The sequence below is a fragment of the Sarcophilus harrisii genome, chromosome 4 (genome assembly GCF_902635505.1).
Source record: "Sarcophilus harrisii chromosome 4, mSarHar1.11, whole genome shotgun sequence".
Classification (NCBI taxonomy): domain Eukaryota; kingdom Metazoa; phylum Chordata; class Mammalia; order Dasyuromorphia; family Dasyuridae; genus Sarcophilus; species Sarcophilus harrisii.
The window spans coordinates 380,542,258-380,563,315 of NC_045429.1; the positions used below are offsets into that span (position 1 = coordinate 380,542,258).

The window sequence follows — 21,058 nt, forward strand, 5'->3', positions numbered from 1 at the left end:
ACACAAGCATTGTTCAATCAGTTCCACTTAGTATCTTGTTTCAAGTTCTGGCCCAAAATAACTCTAAGATTAAATTAACTCCAATGTCTTTAACACTTTGTAAAGAAATGTCTTAACACTTTAGTAAAGATTCCAACAGAGCATGACTTGGATGAGAACACAGTAAGATTAACAAGAAACAGTCTGATGTGTAAGAAGAAAATGAGGGGATAGTGACATCCTGAAAATTTGGAAAAATTTGAATATCAAGGAAAAAAGGGTAATCACCATTGGGAAAGGTTGTAGAAAGGTTAAGAAAAATGAAGATCTAGAAATGATCTCTGGACTTTTGGCCATTAGAAGGACAGTGGCAACTTTGGAGAGAACAGTTTGGGTAGAATGATGAGGTTAAAAGCCAGATCTCTTGACACAGCAGGGATATCCTTGTCTTTTGCATGCTCCCTGTCTCTCTGACACTGTCTCTGTCTGACCTCAGACATTTATTATCTGTGTGACTCTGGGCTTAACTTAGACTTGCATAAAACTGGAGAAGGAAGTGGCAAACCACTCCAGTATCTTTACCAAGAAAATTCCATGTTTCATAAGTCCACATACGCATAAAGAATTGGATATGACTGAGTGAATATATACATCATAGTTTCAAATACTCTCACCAACATTGCAATGACCATACCAAAAAGCAGCACATGAAACTGAACACAATACAAATTTTAGGTTTGGTCTGGAATACAACAGGGGGATACTGGTAAGGTAGTTTTACTGGCTCATAAGAACTCCTTGTAGCAGGAACTTTGGGGGAAAGCATTAAAGCAAGGCTTCAATGTCTATTATCCTGACAAGGTTTAAATGTTGCTTTAAAATAAAAACTGAGCTAGCAGTTTGATATGGCAGCACCAACAACTGATATAATTTTAGCCTTCGATTAAGAGAAGTATAATGTCTAGGAACCAATAACCAACCTCAGGAGAAGACACAACTATGGTAAGACATGATAGTGAGCTTCAAATTCTGACCAAAGAAGGATTGTTCTTCCTGGCCACAGAAAACAGAAGTAGGAGCCTACTTATAGGCTACTTAAGAGTTAATCTGCAGAAATGATTCTTAAATAGTGTAACTAACTGAAAAATGTTGAAACGTCCTCAAGAAGTAGTAGGATTCTCCTCCTTTGGTCTTCAAGCAAAGGTTAGATATCATTTGAATATGTTGTTTAGCATTTTTTTGTTCAATTCAATAAGCACTTATTGAATAGCTTAAATTATATATGATAAAGATTGTTCAGATATGGTTTGAGTTGGACTACTGTACTGTTACCCCATGTTTTTTTCTCTCTCTAGCTAGATTGTAAGCTACCCTTGAAAAAGATGCCTTATTTTATTTGTTTATTCATTCATTCGTTTATTTATTATTTGACAGTATTAGTATAGTGGATGAAGCTTTAAATTAAGAATTAGAAGACCAAGATAAAAGTCCCAGGGCTCTCACTATATAGCGTAGGCCCACTTTTTCTCTTGGAGTTTCAGTTTCCTCATCTGTCAAATGAACAGGTTGGTTTAGATGGTCTCTTTATTTTCTTCAAGCTCTAAAATTACTTTCTCTGATACAGCAGTTATATTAACATTCTGCCCTATAGCAGCACCTAGAGGATTGAATTAAATGATGTTGAATGTTTGAATGAATGAAGTGAATGGTATTGGTCTACAATACTACAAATTCTACCCACAATTCAGTCAAGTTTGATGATGTCATTATTGACTACTCCCTACTGTTTCTTGCTGTTAAAAATATAATTTGCTAAAGTCCTGAGCCATTCCTTTTTGTACTTCATCACATTCTGGCTTTTAAAATCACTTTACGTGATAAATTAATAGATTTAGAACTGCAAGGAACCAATAACACTCTCCAGTCCAATTCTTATTTTACAAATAAGGCAACTGAGGCACAGGGAGCCTAAGGTTACATAACCTAAAAATAGGAGAGCCAGGATTTGAATTTGGGCACTGTGTTTAAATGGAACACTATTGTACCTGTACCATTCTTTCTTCCATGTGTACATTCTGTTTATCTCTCTAAATGAACACCAAAGCTCCCTAAAGAACCGGACTCCATTGTCTCCCTCCCTAGTTATTAGTGTTGAACTTGTAAAGATTAAGGACTCAATAAATACAATGATTTGATGTGTCCAAAGGGAACAGGTCCCATAGTATGTAATGAATTATGAAAAGCATCAAATATTTACTATGTGCCAAGCTCAATGTAAGTGCTGGGGATATAAAATGAGATAGTTCCCACCCTCAAGGAACTTAAATTATAATAGTTGGATATAACACCTATAAGGAAATAGTGGATAAAAAATTAAGTTTTGTTTGGAGAAGTTATATGATGAATGGAACAATAGGGAGTCAATTGATAGGTCCTTTTCTAAAGGCATGGATAGCGCTGATTTATCATAGCTCTGCTAAGTCACAAATAGAGAGGTGGGGCCAGGATGGGGTGAGAAAAAGGAAAAGAGATATCTGTGTGGTGCCTGAGAATGACACAACTAGTGGCATAGCTGAGGATATTATCTGGAGATTAAAGGTTATACCCAAGAGCAGGAGTATGTGTAGAAAATGTTCATGTGAAGAGGAAGTTCTTGTCAGAATGAGCAAATTATAGTGCAAAATTATTTTTAAAATGTATAAATGAGAGTTGAGGAGTCAGGAGGAGTAAACTTGTTATCAGTCTGGTACTTTTAGAATGATACCTGCTTTTAGGACTTTCAGGACATATTTTGGGGCTGGTGTTCCCCTATGTTCAAGTACGCTCTTTCTTTTGGTAAATTTTATACTTATTTTGGTTTTGATGTGGACTTGTGATTTCACTGCTGCAGAGTTTACTAGTAGGAAACTCCATTACCAATGTAGATTAGAATTTACTTCACAATTTATAATCTTAAACATTTCCCTTGATCCCTGGCAAAGGACTTGTCCAGAATCACATAGCCAGCCTGAAATGGATTAAATATTAGCAAATCTATGAAATAATTGCCATTAATTAATCAATAGATCATTCAACAAATAAACATTAACTATTAAGGGATGATTTAATTAATGTGTATCATGAATAAATTTAGTTAATGAACATTTAATATTATTAATAATCATCATCAAAATAGCATGAGATATAACATGACATAATAAATACTGAGCTAAACTGAGTTCAAGTCTCATTCTGTTCCATCATGTCTGTGTGATCCCGGATACTCACTTAACTCTCAGTGTTCTCGGCAGTTCTATTTGTACACAATTTATAGAGAAAAAGTGCTGACCTGCATTGACAGAGTGATTTTCTTTATCTGAGCCTTCCTCATAACAATCAAATCACAGGTCTAGTTCTCTATTCCAGTCAAATAACAGCTCACATTTATGTAGAACTTTCAGCATTATAAAGTACTTTCCTTGCAGGAAAGGAAAGGGTGGGTCCTGGAAAACATTCTGAATTTGGAGTTGGAAATTTATATTCCAATCTCTGCTTTTCTGCTTACTATCTGTATGGCCTAAACAAGGGTTATAATTTTCCCAAGTTTTAGTTTCCTCTTTCTCTAGTTTTAGGTTCTTCTTCTTTAACAGTGCTCTAGGCTACTCTCTGTATGTAGAGAAATTTCAAATCTTCATAGTAGAAGGATTTTCTCCTCTGGGAATTCCCTATATCAACAAAAACAAGTGTGGACCCCAAAAATTATTTGAAAAAAATCTTTTAAAATCATTATCTCTGTAGAGAAGTGTCTCAAAATAGTAAATAGAAGACAGGTGTTGGAGTCAGGTAGCTGGATGTTCAGTGGATGAATTTGGGGTTGCAGTCAGGAATACCTGATATGAAAAGAGGATAATAGCATCTACCTCTCAGGGATGTTGCAAAGAAAAAAAAAAGGTAATATTTGTAAAAACAGAAACAATAAACATCAAAAAAAAAAAAAAAAGCTTACTTAGCATGGTGCCTAGTATAGAATAGAAACTATATAAATCTTTATTTCCTCCCCTTCTTCAGAAAGATTTATATGATCTATGTATTTTGTCTGACACATGATTTTGCTGAACTGGGGAATTTACTTAAATTCTCAGTCCTCCAGATAACTCTTTAAAACAACATGTTACAAAGTATTTGTTGATTTGCATGGATAAAGGGAGTTTCCATTTGGACAGCTCTTGCACAGCTGAAATTACAGACTCCCACAAAATCATGTGATAAAATAATTGTTTGAACAAAGTATTATCTAGCTTTATCCAGAAAAATAATGGGGGATGAAAAGAGGGCAGATTTTAAAGTGTGAAATGTTTTTTAGATTAGTTTTTTTTTTTTTTAAGACTAGTAATTTTGTTTTTTTTTTTTTGAGCAGGGGGTTATATTAAGTAGAAACAACAAACCTAAAATGAAGTCAAAGGACTATATAAATGCTTTTGAGATTTAATTTTAGTTTACTTTCTAGTATTTTCTATATATATCATGATTTAATCTGCAAAAAAAAAAAATGTTTTTTCTTTGCCTATATTTATTTCTTTAGGTTTTTGTTTTTGGGTTTGTTTTGTTTTATTGGTATTTGCTATAGCTAACATTTCCAGTATTATATTAAGTAGAAGTGCTGATAATGAAAAGCATGACTTCAAACCTGATCTTAGTGGACAGGACTGTAGTTTATCTCCATTGTACATAATGCTAGCTCTTGACATAAATATGTGCTCTTCCCTTTGTTAAGGAAAGATGCATTTATTCCTGTGCTTTCTAGTGTGTTTTGGGTTATTAGTTTCTTGTGGGTTTGTTTTTTTTTTTAATAGAAATGAGCATTCTATTTTGTCAAAAGCCTTTATATGTGAATTGATATATTTTTGTTGCTCTATTTAACAATATTCTCCTTCTTAATTATTTTTATAGTTACTTTCCGTGTATCCAACTTGGCGATAGTGTATAATTTTTTTGATTTGTTCCTATAGCCTCTTTCTTTACTAATATTTTGTTTGATTATTTTTGCAATACTTTTGTATGGATATTAGTCTATAGTTTTCTTTTTGTTTGACTTTCCCTCATTCAAATATCAAGATCATATTTGTATATTAGGAGGAATTCAATAGGATCCCTTCTGTTATTTTTGCAAGTAGTTTGTGTATTATATTGTTCCTAAAACATTTGATTTACTTGTAAATTTGAGCAGCTGGGTGGTGCAATGGATAAGAGTACCAGCCCTTTAGTCAGGAGGACCTGAATTCAAATCTGACCTCAGACACTTAAAACTTCCTAGCTGTGTGACTCTGGGCAAGTCACTTAACCCCAATTGCCTCAGGGGAAAAAAGTTACTTGTAAACTCATATAGTTTTAAGCATCTTTTTAAAATTTTTATTTGGGACTTCATTTAAGTTTTTTTTTCTTTTTTCTAAGATTAGGTCATTCAAGTCCTCTATTTCTTGTTCTATTAATGTTATATTTTTGTAATCATTATTTTTAAAATTTTCAGTTTTAATGGCATATAATTTAGCAAAACAGTTTCATATCATTTCCTTTATTTTTTCATTACCTATGATTTGTTTTTCATTTTTGAAGCTGGTAATTTAGTTTTTCTTTTTAAAATCAAATTAGCTATCTGTAAGAAATGACCAGCAGGATGAATACAGAGAGGCTCAGAGAGATTTACATGGACTGATGCTAAGTGAAATGAGCAGAACCAGGAGCTCATTATATACTTCAATAACGATACTGTATGAAGATGTATTTTGATGGAAGTGGATTTCTACCCAAAGAAAGAACACTAGGAAATGAATGTAAACTGTTTGCATTTTTGTTTTTCTTCCTGGGTTATTTATACCTTCTGAATCCAATTCTCCCTGTGCAATAAGAGAACTGTTCGGTTCTGGGTATATTCTACACATATATTGTATCTAGGATATGATGACATATTTAACATATATAGAACTGCTTACCATCTAGGGGAGGAGGAGGAGGGAGAGAGGGGAAAAACTGGAACAGAAGTGAGTGCAAGGGATAATGTTGTAAGAAATTATCCTGGCATCGGTTCTGTCAACAAAAAGTTATTATAACAAAAAAAAAATTAGCTGTTACTCCTTCCAAAAAAAAAACCCACTAGTTTTTTGTTAATTTCTTTTTGAAGAGACAAAGATTTTGGTATAATTGTGACTTGACTTTTAATTTGTTGTTCATAACTAATTTGTTGGTCTGTTGTTTCTCTTTTGTTGATTAAAGTGTTTGGACATATAAATTCTCCCATAAAGACTACTTTGGCTGCATTGTAAAAATTTTGGTTATGTTATTTCACTGTTATCATCTATAATGAAATTGTGATTTCTATGATTTTTTTTAACCTAATGATTCCTTTTAAATGAAATGGTGTGTACAGATATTGGTGTATAATTTACAAAATACTTGTATATTTGAGTATACATCAAACTCCTATATTAGATACCATGGTGGGGGGGGTGTTTAAAAATAATGAAAAAAATAATACTTGATTTTAAAAATTTTGTAATCTTACTGGAGAGAAAAAAAATACCTTCATCTATTCAGAAGCTATTCATTGCATGCTTAATGTGTTTACTGTGCTATGGAATGGTATGGGATACAAAGACAAAGAAAAGGATTTTTACCCTTCCACTCTGGTGGATGATGAAGAGAAGGGATAAAATATGAACAGTTATGGTAGCAAAAAAAATGAAGCAAGAGAGATTCAAAGTGCTAGAAGAATTGAATGGAGAGAGAAAACATATATTCAGTTCAGCAAGTATTTAAGTATCTAGAGATCTTTAGAGATCATTTATTTCAGTTCCCTCCTATAGAAGAGGAAACTAGGAATGTCAAGTGATTAGCCCAAAGTAATACAGGTAGTAAATGTATGGAATGGTTTTTAACCTAGTCTTCTTACTTCAAAAAAAAAGTTCTCTTCTATTAAACCAGTTAGTAAATGGCCTTGAATACCTCATTCAAATATTTTTTTTTTGACACATACCGATTATCCCATCTTAGGAAAGTCATACAAACTCTCAAAGTTCTGGGCAATCCTCTAACAAAGATGCAGGGAAAAATGCCACTTGCCACTGCAAGCTTCCCTGATCTCCCACTGAATCACTCTACTATACAACAGTGTATTGTATCCCATTCTTAATGGTTCACAAGAGTTGTTACATTTTCAGTGTGAGCATTTATATCTCAGAAATTAGCAAATGCTATAAATCAGGGTTTGACTTTTTGTTTGGTTGATTGTTTAGACTTAGAATGTTAAAATTAAGATTAATCTTAAAAGTGTGTTGTGCAGTTTGGAGAGTCAAATTATTGGCAGGGGACTATGAAAGTTACATGTAAGATTCCAAGATAAAAAGTCTCTGCTTCTGAAGAGCTTAACCTAAAATTATGGGTGGGAGGGAAGAGTGTGAGGAGCTATCTGCACAGATGCAAGGTCAAATGTCAGAGACATAAAGAAAGCATTCTAGGAAAATCTAGGAAATTATAGCTAGAGGGATATATGGTTGGAAATGAGAATGAGACAAAAGTTTTCCAAAGGGTTAGCTCAACCTTAACAGGATTGTTTTAGGACTTAATTGGCATTTTTTGGGGGGTGGGAGAGTGGGGATGGGGGTGAGACAATTAGGGTTAAGTGAATTGCCCAGGATCACACAACTAGTGTTGTGTCTGAATCCAGATTTGAACACAGATCCTCCTGACTTCAGGGCTGGTACTCTATCCACTGGGCCATTTAGCTGTCCCTTTTTATTGGCTTTTAAAAGAAATTTATGTATTTAACTTTTTCCTAACCTTAACTGTGAAATGAGGCCAATATCTAAATTCAAGGGTTCTGAAGGTAGAGGACACTTATAAGTGACAATTGAAACAAAGTGTTGTAATGACTGTCAATTTTCTGTCTTTCATTAAATAGAGAACCACTGAATAAGTTGAGTGGTACTAAAAGAATTCAGAGAAGAGATCAAGTGTGGGCTGGAGTATATTTATTAAGATTATTCTATGTTTCAAATACTGTGTTAGGCACAAAAAATGAAATAATTCCTACTTGCAAAGAGCTTAATTTAATGGGGAGAGACAAGTATATGTAAATGAATTAAATACAAAGTAGCCTGGGGAAAAAAAGTAGCCACTACTCTGTTGGAGAGAACAGAAAAGGTTTTAGAGAAAACAATGATTTCCATTTTAGATTGTCTTGTTTAAGATATCTTTGGGACATCCAGTTTGAAATGTCTAATAGAAGATTGATCATGTAAGAGTGAAGGTAAGGGGAAATATTGTAGATGGGTCTGGAAATGGGGGAGTCATCTCCCACAGAGGTGATAAACCCATGATAGCTGCTGAAATTACCAAATATAAAGGAAGAAAAAAAGAAGCTCTGGAACAGTGATTGTGGATAAGGAGCCAACACATGAAACCGAGAGACAGCCAGACAGATAAAGGGAGAACCAGCAGAGAGTAGTGCCATGGAAACATAGAATATCTTGGAGTATCTAAGAACAAATATCACAGAGTATCTAAGAGAAAGTGGTCAACAACAACAATAAATACAAGAAATGCAGAGAAGGATTAGGCTACATAACAGATCTGCCAAGTCAGAAATCATTGATAATTTGGAGAAGTTTCAATTAACTGATGAAGTTGAAAGTCAGATTGCAAAGAGTTGAGAGGTGAGTCAGAAAAGTTTGATAAAGACATGGAAAAATAAGGATTTACTTTTTTCTAATCAAATTCTCTTTCTACCAATGGGGCCAAAGTTTTTTCTACATCAGATTTTGTTACTCTGCAAGTTTAAAACATATTTGTGATGGGATAAATAGTTCTTAGTATTTAATCCCAGAGGTAGTGCACAAATGAAATCACAATCTTAGTTCATCAGGGAATTTAATTGAATTACTAACCCTTATGAGTTACCTACATGGCGTAAATGTCTACATTTGAACAAATATTTCTTTTTAGATATAAACTCCCTACATAGAAAATAACAATTCCCAAAGTAAAAAGAATCCCTCAAAGGAAGTAGGTTTTTCCCCACTTCAAATAAATTCTATAGCACCATTTGCTATCCATCTCGTGAAGGAGGAGAGTATTTTTTAGATTTTTACAAACTCTAATAGATATTTGTTTATACTTGGAAGTATTTTCATGATTCTATATAATCCAATGACAAGAATACTATGCTTAGAGTTGAAATCTTAGTTTCAATCCTAACTCATTAGCTTGGAATATTTTATTTTTAAGTCACTTAAAACTCTGTGGACTTTTGTTATTTTATCTTTAAAATGAAAAAAAAATTATCTAAGTGTTTCTGAAGCTTCAGGGTTCTGTGACTTTTTGAAAAATCTAATGAAATTGACCTTTGTTTTGTAACCTTCTAAATTAAAACCTATAGCAGATTCAAAAATTGTATTTTTTTTTTTTTGGATTTGACATACCTGTAATTTGAATTTATCAGCTCTACCAATACAGATCAGAATTTCTGCTCTTTAAAGGTGACTATGTGATCACATAATCTGTATCAGAGGCAAAAGCTTTTAGACAGGCCTTCCTGAATCCCATTGTCAACGATATTTATCCACTGAGCCACTGTATCTCTTGGGCATGTTGTGAACATTTGAATTTCTATAATGTTAAGATTTATTTTTAAAGTCTTAGGTTTTTATAGGGTCTGAATTATAATTAAGCAGGAAAAATGATAACAACTGCCCCATCTATATTGACCATTTTTTGGGGGATAAAGGTAAACAATGATTTTCTTTCAGATTACTAGATTTCAAATAAATTTAAAAAGTTGTTTTTGAGTACCTACTATGTGTGTTGATTGATTGGGTGCTTTGGGATTATTCTTCTTAAAAATAAATACAAAGGTCTTGCTCTCAAGTAACTTACAATTTTGTTAGGCCAACAAAATAGATGTAGGAAATAAGATAAATACTCAAGTGAGTATTTTTCAAGTATTTGCATTACGGCTAAGTTCAGAGGAAATAGGGATGACTATGACCTATAAGAGTCACATAAGGTTTTATGAAATACATGGTTCTTCTGCTTTGAAGGAGGCATGGAAGAGTGAAACAAGCATTAATTTAGCACCTAGGATGTAGCCAGAACTAAATATGAAAACTGCCCATGAGTTAAAATTAGTAAAAATATTCATTCACTGTATTTATATATATATATATATATATATATATATATATATATATATATGGCACTGTTAAGACCAGGAGTGAAATGGAAAATCAGAAATGGTCTTTACAACAATATGACTGACTACCATTTATTTTCTTTTTTAAGCACTCCAAAAAACAGTGATTTTATCCTACTATGAGTTTTCAGATTGTTTTTGCTAAGCCTTGTCCAACAAGTTAAGAGTTATCAGTAACCCCAAGGATACAAGAAATTAAATGTATACAACCAATACATAAAGTTCCAGAAACACTTTATTTAAAAATGGAGCTTGTAAATGCATAACAAAATAACATAGGTAATAAATGTAACAAAAATAAATAAGGAGAATAATGTATTCATACAAAATAATAACATAGTAAAAGGCCAAATGCTTATCACCGAACAAAAATGTGTAAACTCTTGAAAAAAAATCTTGAGACAATTCTAAAGAGTAATATTTTTCTAAATAACTCCTTACCTTCCACTTCCATATAGTTAAATTCAGTACCCAAACATTGAAGAAAAGAAGAAATAATGGTAATTATTTTGCTGAATCTTTTTTTTATGTGGACTAACCTTGTTTCAACATCTTACTTATTCTTTTGAACTTTTTATATCCTTCCTTTCATTTTTTCTAAAACCATTTTGAGACTTCCTTTGATAGAGTGGAAAATTTAGCTTTATATGAATATTCTATTTTGGTTTTAGATTTAAACAAAAAAATACGAGATACATTATACAACAGTTTTTTTTTTTTTTTTTAACATTGCTACAAAAAAAGATTTTTGCATTTTTATTACGTGGTCCAACTTGACAAGACTTCAGTAATCCTGTAGAATTTTAAAATGTACGGACTGAGAATTTTTCTTAATTATTGTATAGAATTATTGCTGAAATATTAAAGACCATTTCATAAAAGCTGCAAAAATTGTATTTTTAACCTTTAGGTAAGAGACTGATATAATCAAGGGAAAATTCAAGCCTACAATAGTTATATTTAACAGAATTAAGATTTCTCCAAATTATAGTGTTCTGGAAACACAAGGTCAATTACTTTTTTTTTAAACATACCCAAATGTTACCTTATTGGGACGACAAAAGGAAAATGAGTTTATATAGGATATTTTCACAGACTTTCTATTCAGTGGTTTTAGCCAAAAGTTTTATGTTAGTAGTTGCCTTCCCAAATTCTTATAAATGTATAGAGCAGAGAAAGGGATTTACTATCAAGTCTACAGGGAAACATACAGAAGCTATTTATCTGAGTCTATCAATCAGCTAAGTTATGACTATTGGTTCTTCAAGTCCTTAAGAAGAATTTTATACTTCATGATCATTCCAAGAGAAATTTTTAAAAACTGTCACATAGAAACTTGGTAACACCAGAGAGTCTATTTGCACCAATATACATGTTCTTCTCTTTAAAAATATACTCCACCTATCTGTTTAAACTTGTTTTTTATCATTCCAATAGCCACCTGGACTGAAATGGATGATGAAATCTTCCTATTTTCATTTTTTAAAAAAGAAAAAGTGCCAGATTGAGTTTTCAGAAAGTGGAGTGAAACACTGTGGGTTAAAACAAATACAGCATTATCTATGTACATAAAAAGAATGGTAGTCCTTATGGATATATAGACAAGTCCACCTACCACTCCCAGCAAATTCTTAGTGCAAACATAATAGTTAAACTTTGTAAATCTCAGGACAATTTACGTAGCAACCAAGTTATATAAATCACATATCTGTTGGAAAAGTTCAGGACACAAGAATGAAAGCACTATAGTATCTGTCTTACTGTGAACAGTAATGTGTCATTGTACCCAAAGGTATTGTATCCTAATATAAATCCTAATATTCAGAAACAAATATAACTGTTTAAGAAATCTGTACAAACTGAAAAGAAGTCCATTTCAGAGGGTAGCTTGGCACAGGAAACGGGAGTTTCAGATCTGTTGAATGGAAGTCTGCTTGCAAGTCACATAAGGTCTTAAAAAAATAAAAACCAAACCAAACCAATATCTAAGAAGAGAAAGCTGCAGTTTTAAATTTTCTGTTTGCAAAGCATACAATAATCACTAAGGGCAAAGCTGCCGGGAACCTGCTTTTCTTCCTTTGTGCAGATAGCTATCTTAATGGTTCTGAAGAGACTAATGAGACAGTCCAAATATTCCCAATAAAAAAGACAACTGTGAACATATTGTGTGTGACCAAGCTACTTTGTTTTGTATAAATCAACATCGTGACCCTTTTCAATATTCCTAAGCATTCCACATTTAAGTAATTTTAAAAAACAATAAAGAATAAGTCATTCATGTACAGTGACATCCTCTTCTTCCCCTTCTGGGTTGAATCTATTGAAATGTATACTGAAATCAGCCTCGGATTCCACATTGTCAAATTCAGCTGAAACTGAGATGTCAGTGGGACGAAGAGGCCTAGCTTCTGGTTGGCAAAGCGGTGAAGTCTGAGCCAGGCCTTCATGGTTATTCCCAGGACTAGATTTCTGTTTTGGCTGGGCTGTTAAGACAGCACTAGGGAATCCCAAGTTGTTTAGAGCTTCCAAAGTTCCATCTGGGTCAATCATAGCATTGATCACTGGGAAAAAAAAGTGGCAATTGAGGAGAAAAGATTTAAGTTTTACTGTCATGAAAATGAGAAAACTAAAAATTACTTTTTATCATTCAGAAATTCTCCTTTCACAATTGGTAGTTTTAATGGGTAGACTGTCAATCAAGAAACAGAACTATTCTTCATTATTTCTACTGATTCATTTTCTGAATATGCCATTCCTCCAGACTTGTGCTCCTTTTTATTCTGAAAGTCAGACTGATTGTTAAGGTCCCCACTACACCAGAGTGTTCACATGTGCAACACCATGGCACATTTCAGAAGGTAAGTGAACTTTCTTTGGACTTTCAACATCGAAGCCCAGAACACTCCTCTCCTGTTACTCTTTTTTATTTCACTATGAACAACAAGAAATTAGTGGCTGTTGCCCTCCTTTGAATGAGTCTGGGAAGTGAAATATTTATGTGCTATGAGAAACATTTGCAAATTGCATCTGCCCAGATTTGAAAATTGTATTTTCCTGTGTATTACTGTCCACTGCAGTCCTCACTGGAGTGTGTACAAAATGACATCAAAAAATAAATATATGATGTATGTATTATGAGAAGAATTTTCTGACATTAAGAATAGGGAAAAGGATTGAACCTTATGATCTCACTAATCTACTGTCTTGCTTTTTTTCTCTTGCTGCCCCTCTTATTCTCCAGCATAGGCTGGAGAAATGTAAAAGAGACACTAATATATTATATATATATATGTATAATACAATAATCATATATAATATAATATATAATGGATGATGAGACTTAGACAAATGTCTAATTTGTATACCTATCTTCTTGCTTTGTTATTATTTAAAACCGTGACAGTATGGATTACAACTGAAATAAAAGAATTTTCAAAATACAGTTACAATACAAAAATATATATATTTATATAGCGCTTACCTACAAACAGAAAATAACAATCTAGAAAGAAAGCACTTTCATGTAAATGTATAAACAAATACTTGACAGTTTCTGTAAATGAAATGATACTATAAATCTCATATGAACTTTACTAAGAACTATATGAAAGAGATTTGATTTTCAATTAACTTCCAATGTCTGTATGTTACTTTGAATTCAAAGGGTTTTAGGATTTTTTTATATGCAGAGCTCTACATTTCTAATTCTTAGCTAAAAATTTAGCAAAGTTTAAAAAACGATATCTAAGAAATAAAAAAATTCTAATTGTCTCAAGAAAACTTCCTGCACAATTACTTTTCTCCCCTTAAAGACAAATTAGAAATGTATCTACCTTGCAATTGCTTTTCAACTCTTTTTAGCTCTTGTAAGATGGAAGAAATCTCCTGAAAAGGATCAAAATTAGCACTTATTAATTGACACGAAAACTGTATCAAAAATATACTTATGGTCTCTTCTTGGCACAATTAACATTATATACTACCATATGAATGTTAACAAGAGTAAGAATTATGAAAACCCAAGGAAGGGGGGCTCTAAATTTAAAGGGTTTTAAGTAAAAAAACAACAAACAAGAAACCTCAAACTAAATTTTTCTTTAGTTTAACAGTGAGAAAGGAAGATAACTACACACATTGAAGTCCACTTTGTCAAATGAGATTTTGATCAACTTTATAACAACATTATCCAGGGTGTGCTACCTGACATCTAAGAATTTTTATATGAAAATGGATAAATGATGGTGACCTTGGTGTTATGACTGTACATAAAAATTACCAACCTCTCAAAAAGAGAGGTTCCGATAACCTTCAATTCCGATAACCATGAAAATGGCAATAAGTACTATCTCTTTTTTCAATGACTTCATACTGTTCACTATAGAATAATTAAAAACCCCAAATATTTTTCTCTTCCATATCCTGACACTATCAATATTTTAACTTCAAAGAGAAAGCTCATGGAAAACTCATCCCAATAAATTTACATCAACTTGCAAAAATTTAAAAAAAATTAAATAATATATAATTTCTGAAATTATCCCCTCAGAAAAGAGCTTCCATACCATGCTTGAAGTTTTCACAATAGGAACTTCACTTTCAGCTCGTAACTTTGTCTCTATTTCTTCCCAATTCCGATCTTTGTCTTTAAATAATATTCTAGAATCAGGAAAATGAAAACATTTTATTCTTCATATTTTAAACTCATAATATTTGTGGTGTTTTAATTAACACAAGAACAATCAACATTTGGGAAAAACTGCTGAATTTCAAACTGAAAAAATATATTGTTATAATAATTAAGAATAGACAATATTGCAATTTTATTAGTCAATTTTCACAGCAATATATTCAGACTTAGCTATATGTAAATAATTAAATATTCAGAATTAAATGTAAGTTATTTTTAAATGCTCCAAGTCACTATTCTTTAGAGAAATATGACAAGACAATTCTGGGGTACTACTTCACAATTCTCAGATGGGCTAAGATAACAGGAAAAGATGATAAATGCTGGAGGGGATGTGGGAAAACTGGGACACTGATATATTGTTGGCGAAGCTGTAAACTGATTTAGCCGCTTTGGAGAGCAATTTGGAACTATGTCCAAGGGGCAATAAAAATCTGCATACCCTTTGATCCAACAGTATCACTACTGAGTCCATATTCCAAAAGAGATCATAAAAAAGGGAAAAGAACCCACATGCGCAAAAATGTTAGTAGCAGTTCTTTTTATAGTGGCAAGGAACTAAAAATTAAGATAGATGCCCATCTCTTGAGGAAGAGCTGAGTAAGTTATAATATATGAATATGGTAATGAAATATTATTGTTCTATAAAAAATGATGAGCAGGCTGATTTCAGAAAAGCCTGAAAAGACTTACATGAACTGATGCTGAGTGAAGTGAGCAGAACCAAGAAAATATTGTACACAGTAACAATAAGATTATGTGAAAATCAACTGTGATGGATTTGGCTCTTCTCAACAATATGGTGATTCAATTCCAATAGACAGAATGGAAAATGCCCTCTGCATCCAGAGAGAACTATGGAGACTAAATGTGGATCAAAACAGAAAAATTTCACCTTTTTTTGTTTGTCTTCTCGTAGTTTTTTTTTCCCCTTTTGTTCTGATTTTTCTTGTATGATATGACATATATGGAAATATGTTTAAAAGAATTGCATATATTTAATCTCCCATCAGATTGCTTTGGGGAGGGGAGAGACAAGAACAGGAAGGAGAAAAATTTGGAACACAAAGTCTCAGAAAACTGAATGTTTGGAAACTATCGTTACATGTATTTGAAAAAGTAAAATGCTAAAAAAAATTTTTTTAAAGAAACTATTAAGAAAAAAATTGAACCAAATGTGGATTTCAAATTAAAAAAAAAAAAAAAAAAAAGAAAAATTTAAAAGCCCACCCAAGAAAAAAGGGATAACCACCCCATTGCTGACATGTTTGTTGGCTGAGGCATCTACAAAATGAACAAAATTTTCTAAAAGTTCCAAAAATATATATTAAAAAAACACTTGTGTCAAAAAATAATGGGTTAATTAAGCAAATAAGTAATGAAAAATTCTATGAACCTGAAGCATAAGATACTACCTGATCTTTCCAGCTGTCTTGTCTATAGATTGTCTTATCTTTCGAGAGAACTGAAAAACTGATGACAATAATAAATTGTCTCCCATAACCTGAAAAATTAAAAGGAAAAAAGAATCATTCACATTGTGGTACAAAACAATCCAATGTGCTTATTCTCTACCCAAAATACAATGCCTAGAATCAAGGAATGAAAGAATATTGAACTTAAAACTGATTTGACAAAATACGAATGAATTTTTTTGAACTAATATCAAATTTATTGTCATGACTATCCAACCATTAATAATAAGTATTCATCCCCATTCATTAAAAATATTAACTTTATATATTTGCATTACTTCTAACAGTATAAAAGTTTGTGTTAAAAAAAAAAGTTAGGGATGATACATAGTCCATCATAAAAATGGGAAAAATAGCAGTAGAGCGGCCCACAAATTCCCAGTGCATGAGAGGCTTAGAAAAATGACTTCAGGACTCAGGATCAGAAAAAAAAATCATAATAAAGTTACATATTATACATATAAAAATAACCAGAAAAGTTATTTTAGATGCACTCTGTAAATGCTAATCACTGTAACAGCAACAACAATAACAACAATATAGGAGATGCAAAGAATAAATATATTTTCCAAAACAGTAATGATTTTTTATAGACTTCAACTCATGCTTGGAATAAATAAGGAAACGTAGCATGTTTTGTTTAAAAGGATAAATGAGGAAAAAAATTCAGCAGAATAAGACTATTTATCTACATTATATGCCAGCCTTTGTGGAAATTCAGGCATTCGAGAGAGAAGTGGCAGAGAATATCTAGATGAAACTTAAAAGAGAGAGAACCTTGCTATGTGCTACACATTCTCAAAAGGAACCAAAGACCCAGAAGAAGAACAGTCTGGTGAAGGTTACCGAATCCTTCTTAAAATAATGTTTTATATGTGTGTTTGTGTACACATGTGCACGGGCAAACATACCCACATACCACTGTTCCGTGAATAAAATGATACATACTTTTTCCTCTGTCTTAATAAGACAGAGTGGTTTACTCAGAATTGAGATAACACCTTTAGGATATACATGGATGTATTAGCCATATAATTTGGTGCTGAGTGCATTTAATATTAATAAAATTCTTTGTTATGGCTTTGGTATTCTGTTTCATTAATGCTCCTTCACGTCTGAATTTATGTTATCTACTATGGTCTTAACCATATTGGACCAAACCATATTTGTCTGGTCACACACTAAGTTCTGAGCCCCCAAGTCTCAGGGTTCTGGGTTACCATTTACACTGTCAAAAGAATTAAATGGTTGGCCATCTAAAAGCTGGTAAATGCAGAAATATTCTCTTTCCCAGCTATTTCATGACTCTTTCCATGCTTACTTTTAAGATGTAAATTCACATTTTTTATGTCAGTCTATGGCGTGTCATGGCTTTTATATAATATATCTTAACTCAAAGCAAAAATATTACAATTCATCAGCTACTTTACTGAGGACATTGTAGGTTGTGAATACTTTTCTAGGCTCTCTGAGAGATAAACAAGTACCTAAGACATGGTCCCTGAATTGAGCTAACAGCTAGATCTTGATAGCACAAATAATGAATATTATGAAGAGGCTGTGTGTATGTGAATTTGCACTCTTCTAAATTTTAATCATGTAAAATGTTGTAATTGATTCTGAGTGGAAACACGCTGTGTGAAAATAAACACTTCATTATTTTTCACTAATTGAGAACTAGCCATATATTCTAGTTAAAGAAACAAAAACAAAAATGTAAGGAATACTAGCAAAAAACATACTAAAGAATTGATAATTGCTGAATTTTGAACTAAAGCTTATCAGAATATGAAAGAGAAGGAGATTATCAGTGAAGATTGAAATAGGTCAAGAAAACTTCCTGGAACTTGATTTAGTTAGGCTATGAGAAAAAAGAAAGAGATTTAAATTAAAAGGCTTACAGCATCACTAATATACTAAAAGAGATAAATATGGTGTGTTCTTGGGATGACAAAAATCCAATCTAATAACAGTTAAGAGTAAATGTCTGGAAGTAATGAGAAATAAATCGGAATAGGGGAAATCACATCATGGAAGTGATCTTCGGCAGTAAGAAAGAATGAACAGTTAGTGATTATTAGAATAGAACAAGGATTTCCTAAATATCTGAAAAAGTTCATGTTTAGGATTTCCTGTCTTCACAGTATAGAAATAATAATTTAACTGCAAATGTAACAAATACAACTTTTGCAAAAGAAAAAGTAAGAATTATCCTAAGAAAGATTTTAAATAGATTAATATATTGACAACAAGAAACAATCTTATTATTTTCCAAGTAGATTTGATAGAGAGATGTAATAACAGAAAATGTGAACCTCAAGTCACTCAAATTCATTTACTTGGGGATTTTCTTCAAAAATGCAATGTTTCAAGGATATAACAATAACTAGACCAGCCTTCAGGAGTAGTGGGAAACAATAAAGGGATATATTAGGGGACAGTAAAGAAGATTATCAAGAAATTCTGGGTCAGTAGAGAATACAGAGAAACAGAAATGTAATACAAAGGATTTAAGAGTTTAGTGACAGTAAAAATATAGAAGAAGTTTTTGTCAAAAATAGGAAATAACTTAAGAGAACTTAGATTCAAGGATTCTTAAATGTCAACACTTCTAAAAAACACTGCATTAGAAATAAGAATATGATAAGAAATTATTGAATAGCTTTACAATGGGATTGGGGATGTTAATGGTAGAGCTTAGTTATAATTTATTAACTAATGTTTTTTGCAAAACAACACTGGTTGGGACAATATTATATGGCATGTGTCAACATGTGGCAATATCTAATATAGGATAAAGTTAGAAAATAGAAGTTTAGTATCCTATGAAACTATAAAACAAAGTTACCTGGATGGTTACAAAGTTAAATGACTTACTGATTTTAAAATGAGTTAGGGAATTAATAGGTAAGGGGTTAGTTCTATGCAAAAGAGACTAAGAATGTATGAAAATAGTTATAGATCGTTTAAAGGCAGCAAAGAATGTGAAGGTGAGGGAGATAATTATACATTGATGAATGAACAAATTATGGTATAAAAATGTGATGGAATTCTATTCTGTTTAACATTTATCAGAGTAACGACTAAATATGATTCCAAGGAACTAATAATAAAATATGCTGCCTACCTCTTGATAGGAAAGATGAAGAGCTTAGAATGTAGAATGATCTGAATTTAAATTAGCCAAGTTGGATGTAATAGCTTTTTACTTGTTTCAATGGAATGTAGGAGATTGAGGGAGGGTAGAAGTAGGGTAGAAATTGATTAAAACAAAACAAAAAAATTTTTTAATAAAAAAAAAAAAAATGAACTGGGAGGCTTCTGACAAAGAGTGAAAATAAAGAGTGAAAATTTCAGGCCAAAATCCATGTATCTCTCATTTAGTTGTGTCCAACTCTTTGTTACCACAGTTGTGATTTTCTTGGCAAAGATACTGAAATAGTTTGCTATTTTTTTTCCCCCCAGCTCATTTTAGATTTAAGAAAACTGAGGCAAACTTTCCACGGTTAAGTGATTTGCCTAAGGGATCACACAGTTAAGAAGTGTTTGAAGCCAGATTTAAACTCAGCAAGATGAGTCTTCCTGACTCTAGGCCTAGTGCTCTACCCACTCCACTACCTGGCTGCCCCAAATTCCAACTTCTCCAAGATGTTTGTTGTTCAATTTTGTCTGACTGTATCATCATCTCAAACAATTTTTTAAATCTTGGATGAATGTAGCCACAAAATGAAAATATGAATGCAAATGTTCCTTTTATTTCATCCTAAAAACTCTTAATGTCACTTCCTGCTTTCCCCTTATTTTTCTGGCTCTCTAATGAGACATTCCTTCTCTTTCACCTTTCAAGAATAACTACTATATTTGTCCTTGATCCCATTCCTTCCAATTTTTTCCCGCTCAATCTTCTCTCTACTCTTTACTTCCCATCCTCTAAACTCTACCTACTAGCTCCTTTCTTAGTGCTTTTGAGCATGCTGATATACATAAAGTGCTATATTTTATCATCATTGAGCATCTCCCAAAAAAGATAACACAAAAACCTGAATACTAATTGTCAATAAAACAATTAAAAACAATGATACTATCTAACTTTTATATAGTGCTTACTGTATGCAAGGTACTACGCTAAACACTATATTTTTAACGTGTAATCCTCCCAATAACTCTGAGAGTCACATGCTGTTATTATTCCCATTTTATAGACAAGGAAACTGAGGGCTACACAGCTAATATTTATTTATATATAAATAACTTGTCCATGTTTAAACAGTTTGTCCATGTTTCTTAAAATTGATCTTTCACATTGGCTCTTATCATATTAAGTTTTCTGTTAAATTTGGGTTTGGTTGGTAGAAAGTCTAGAAAATCTCTGAGTTTGTTGAAGGTTCAATTTTGCTGGATATATTTTTGGCCACAGGCTTAGTTCTTTTGATCATTGGGAGATATGATTCCAGGTCCTGAGGTTTCATTTCTATTTTTCCCTCATGTTCTAATCACTCCAAAATTTTTTTCTTGGATTATTTCCTGAATTATTGAGTCATGGTTCTCTTTTTGGTCAGAATTTTCTGTTCATAACTGGGCTTACCATAACTTAAATCTCCCCCTACCTAGGGATCCTTCTCTTGTCTTCTTCCCTCACCCTTTGCTTCCCCATTCACCTATCTCTACCCCCCCCCCTTATTTCTTTATAGACTT

The 21,058-nt window shown here is 32.3% G+C and overlaps 1 protein-coding gene across 15 annotated transcripts in view; it reads right to left on the reverse strand.

Annotated features, from left to right (window-relative positions):
• Positions 1–10,418: 10,418 nt before the first annotated feature.
• Positions 10,419–21,058, reverse strand: part of CEP170 (centrosomal protein 170) — a 174,279-nt gene continuing 163,639 nt past the window's right edge. For all 15 annotated transcript variants that reach the window (XM_031968531.1, XM_031968532.1, XM_023502042.2 and 12 more), the window contains 4 exons: positions 16,304–16,392; positions 14,764–14,857; positions 14,035–14,086; positions 10,419–12,762 (listed from right to left, as the gene is read on the reverse strand). In XM_031968531.1, the coding sequence (XP_031824391.1) occupies positions 12,473–12,762; positions 14,035–14,086; positions 14,764–14,857; positions 16,304–16,392 (525 nt within the window). In that variant the 3' untranslated portion in view covers positions 10,419–12,472. The remainder of the gene's footprint in view (positions 12,763–14,034; positions 14,087–14,763; positions 14,858–16,303; positions 16,393–21,058) is intronic.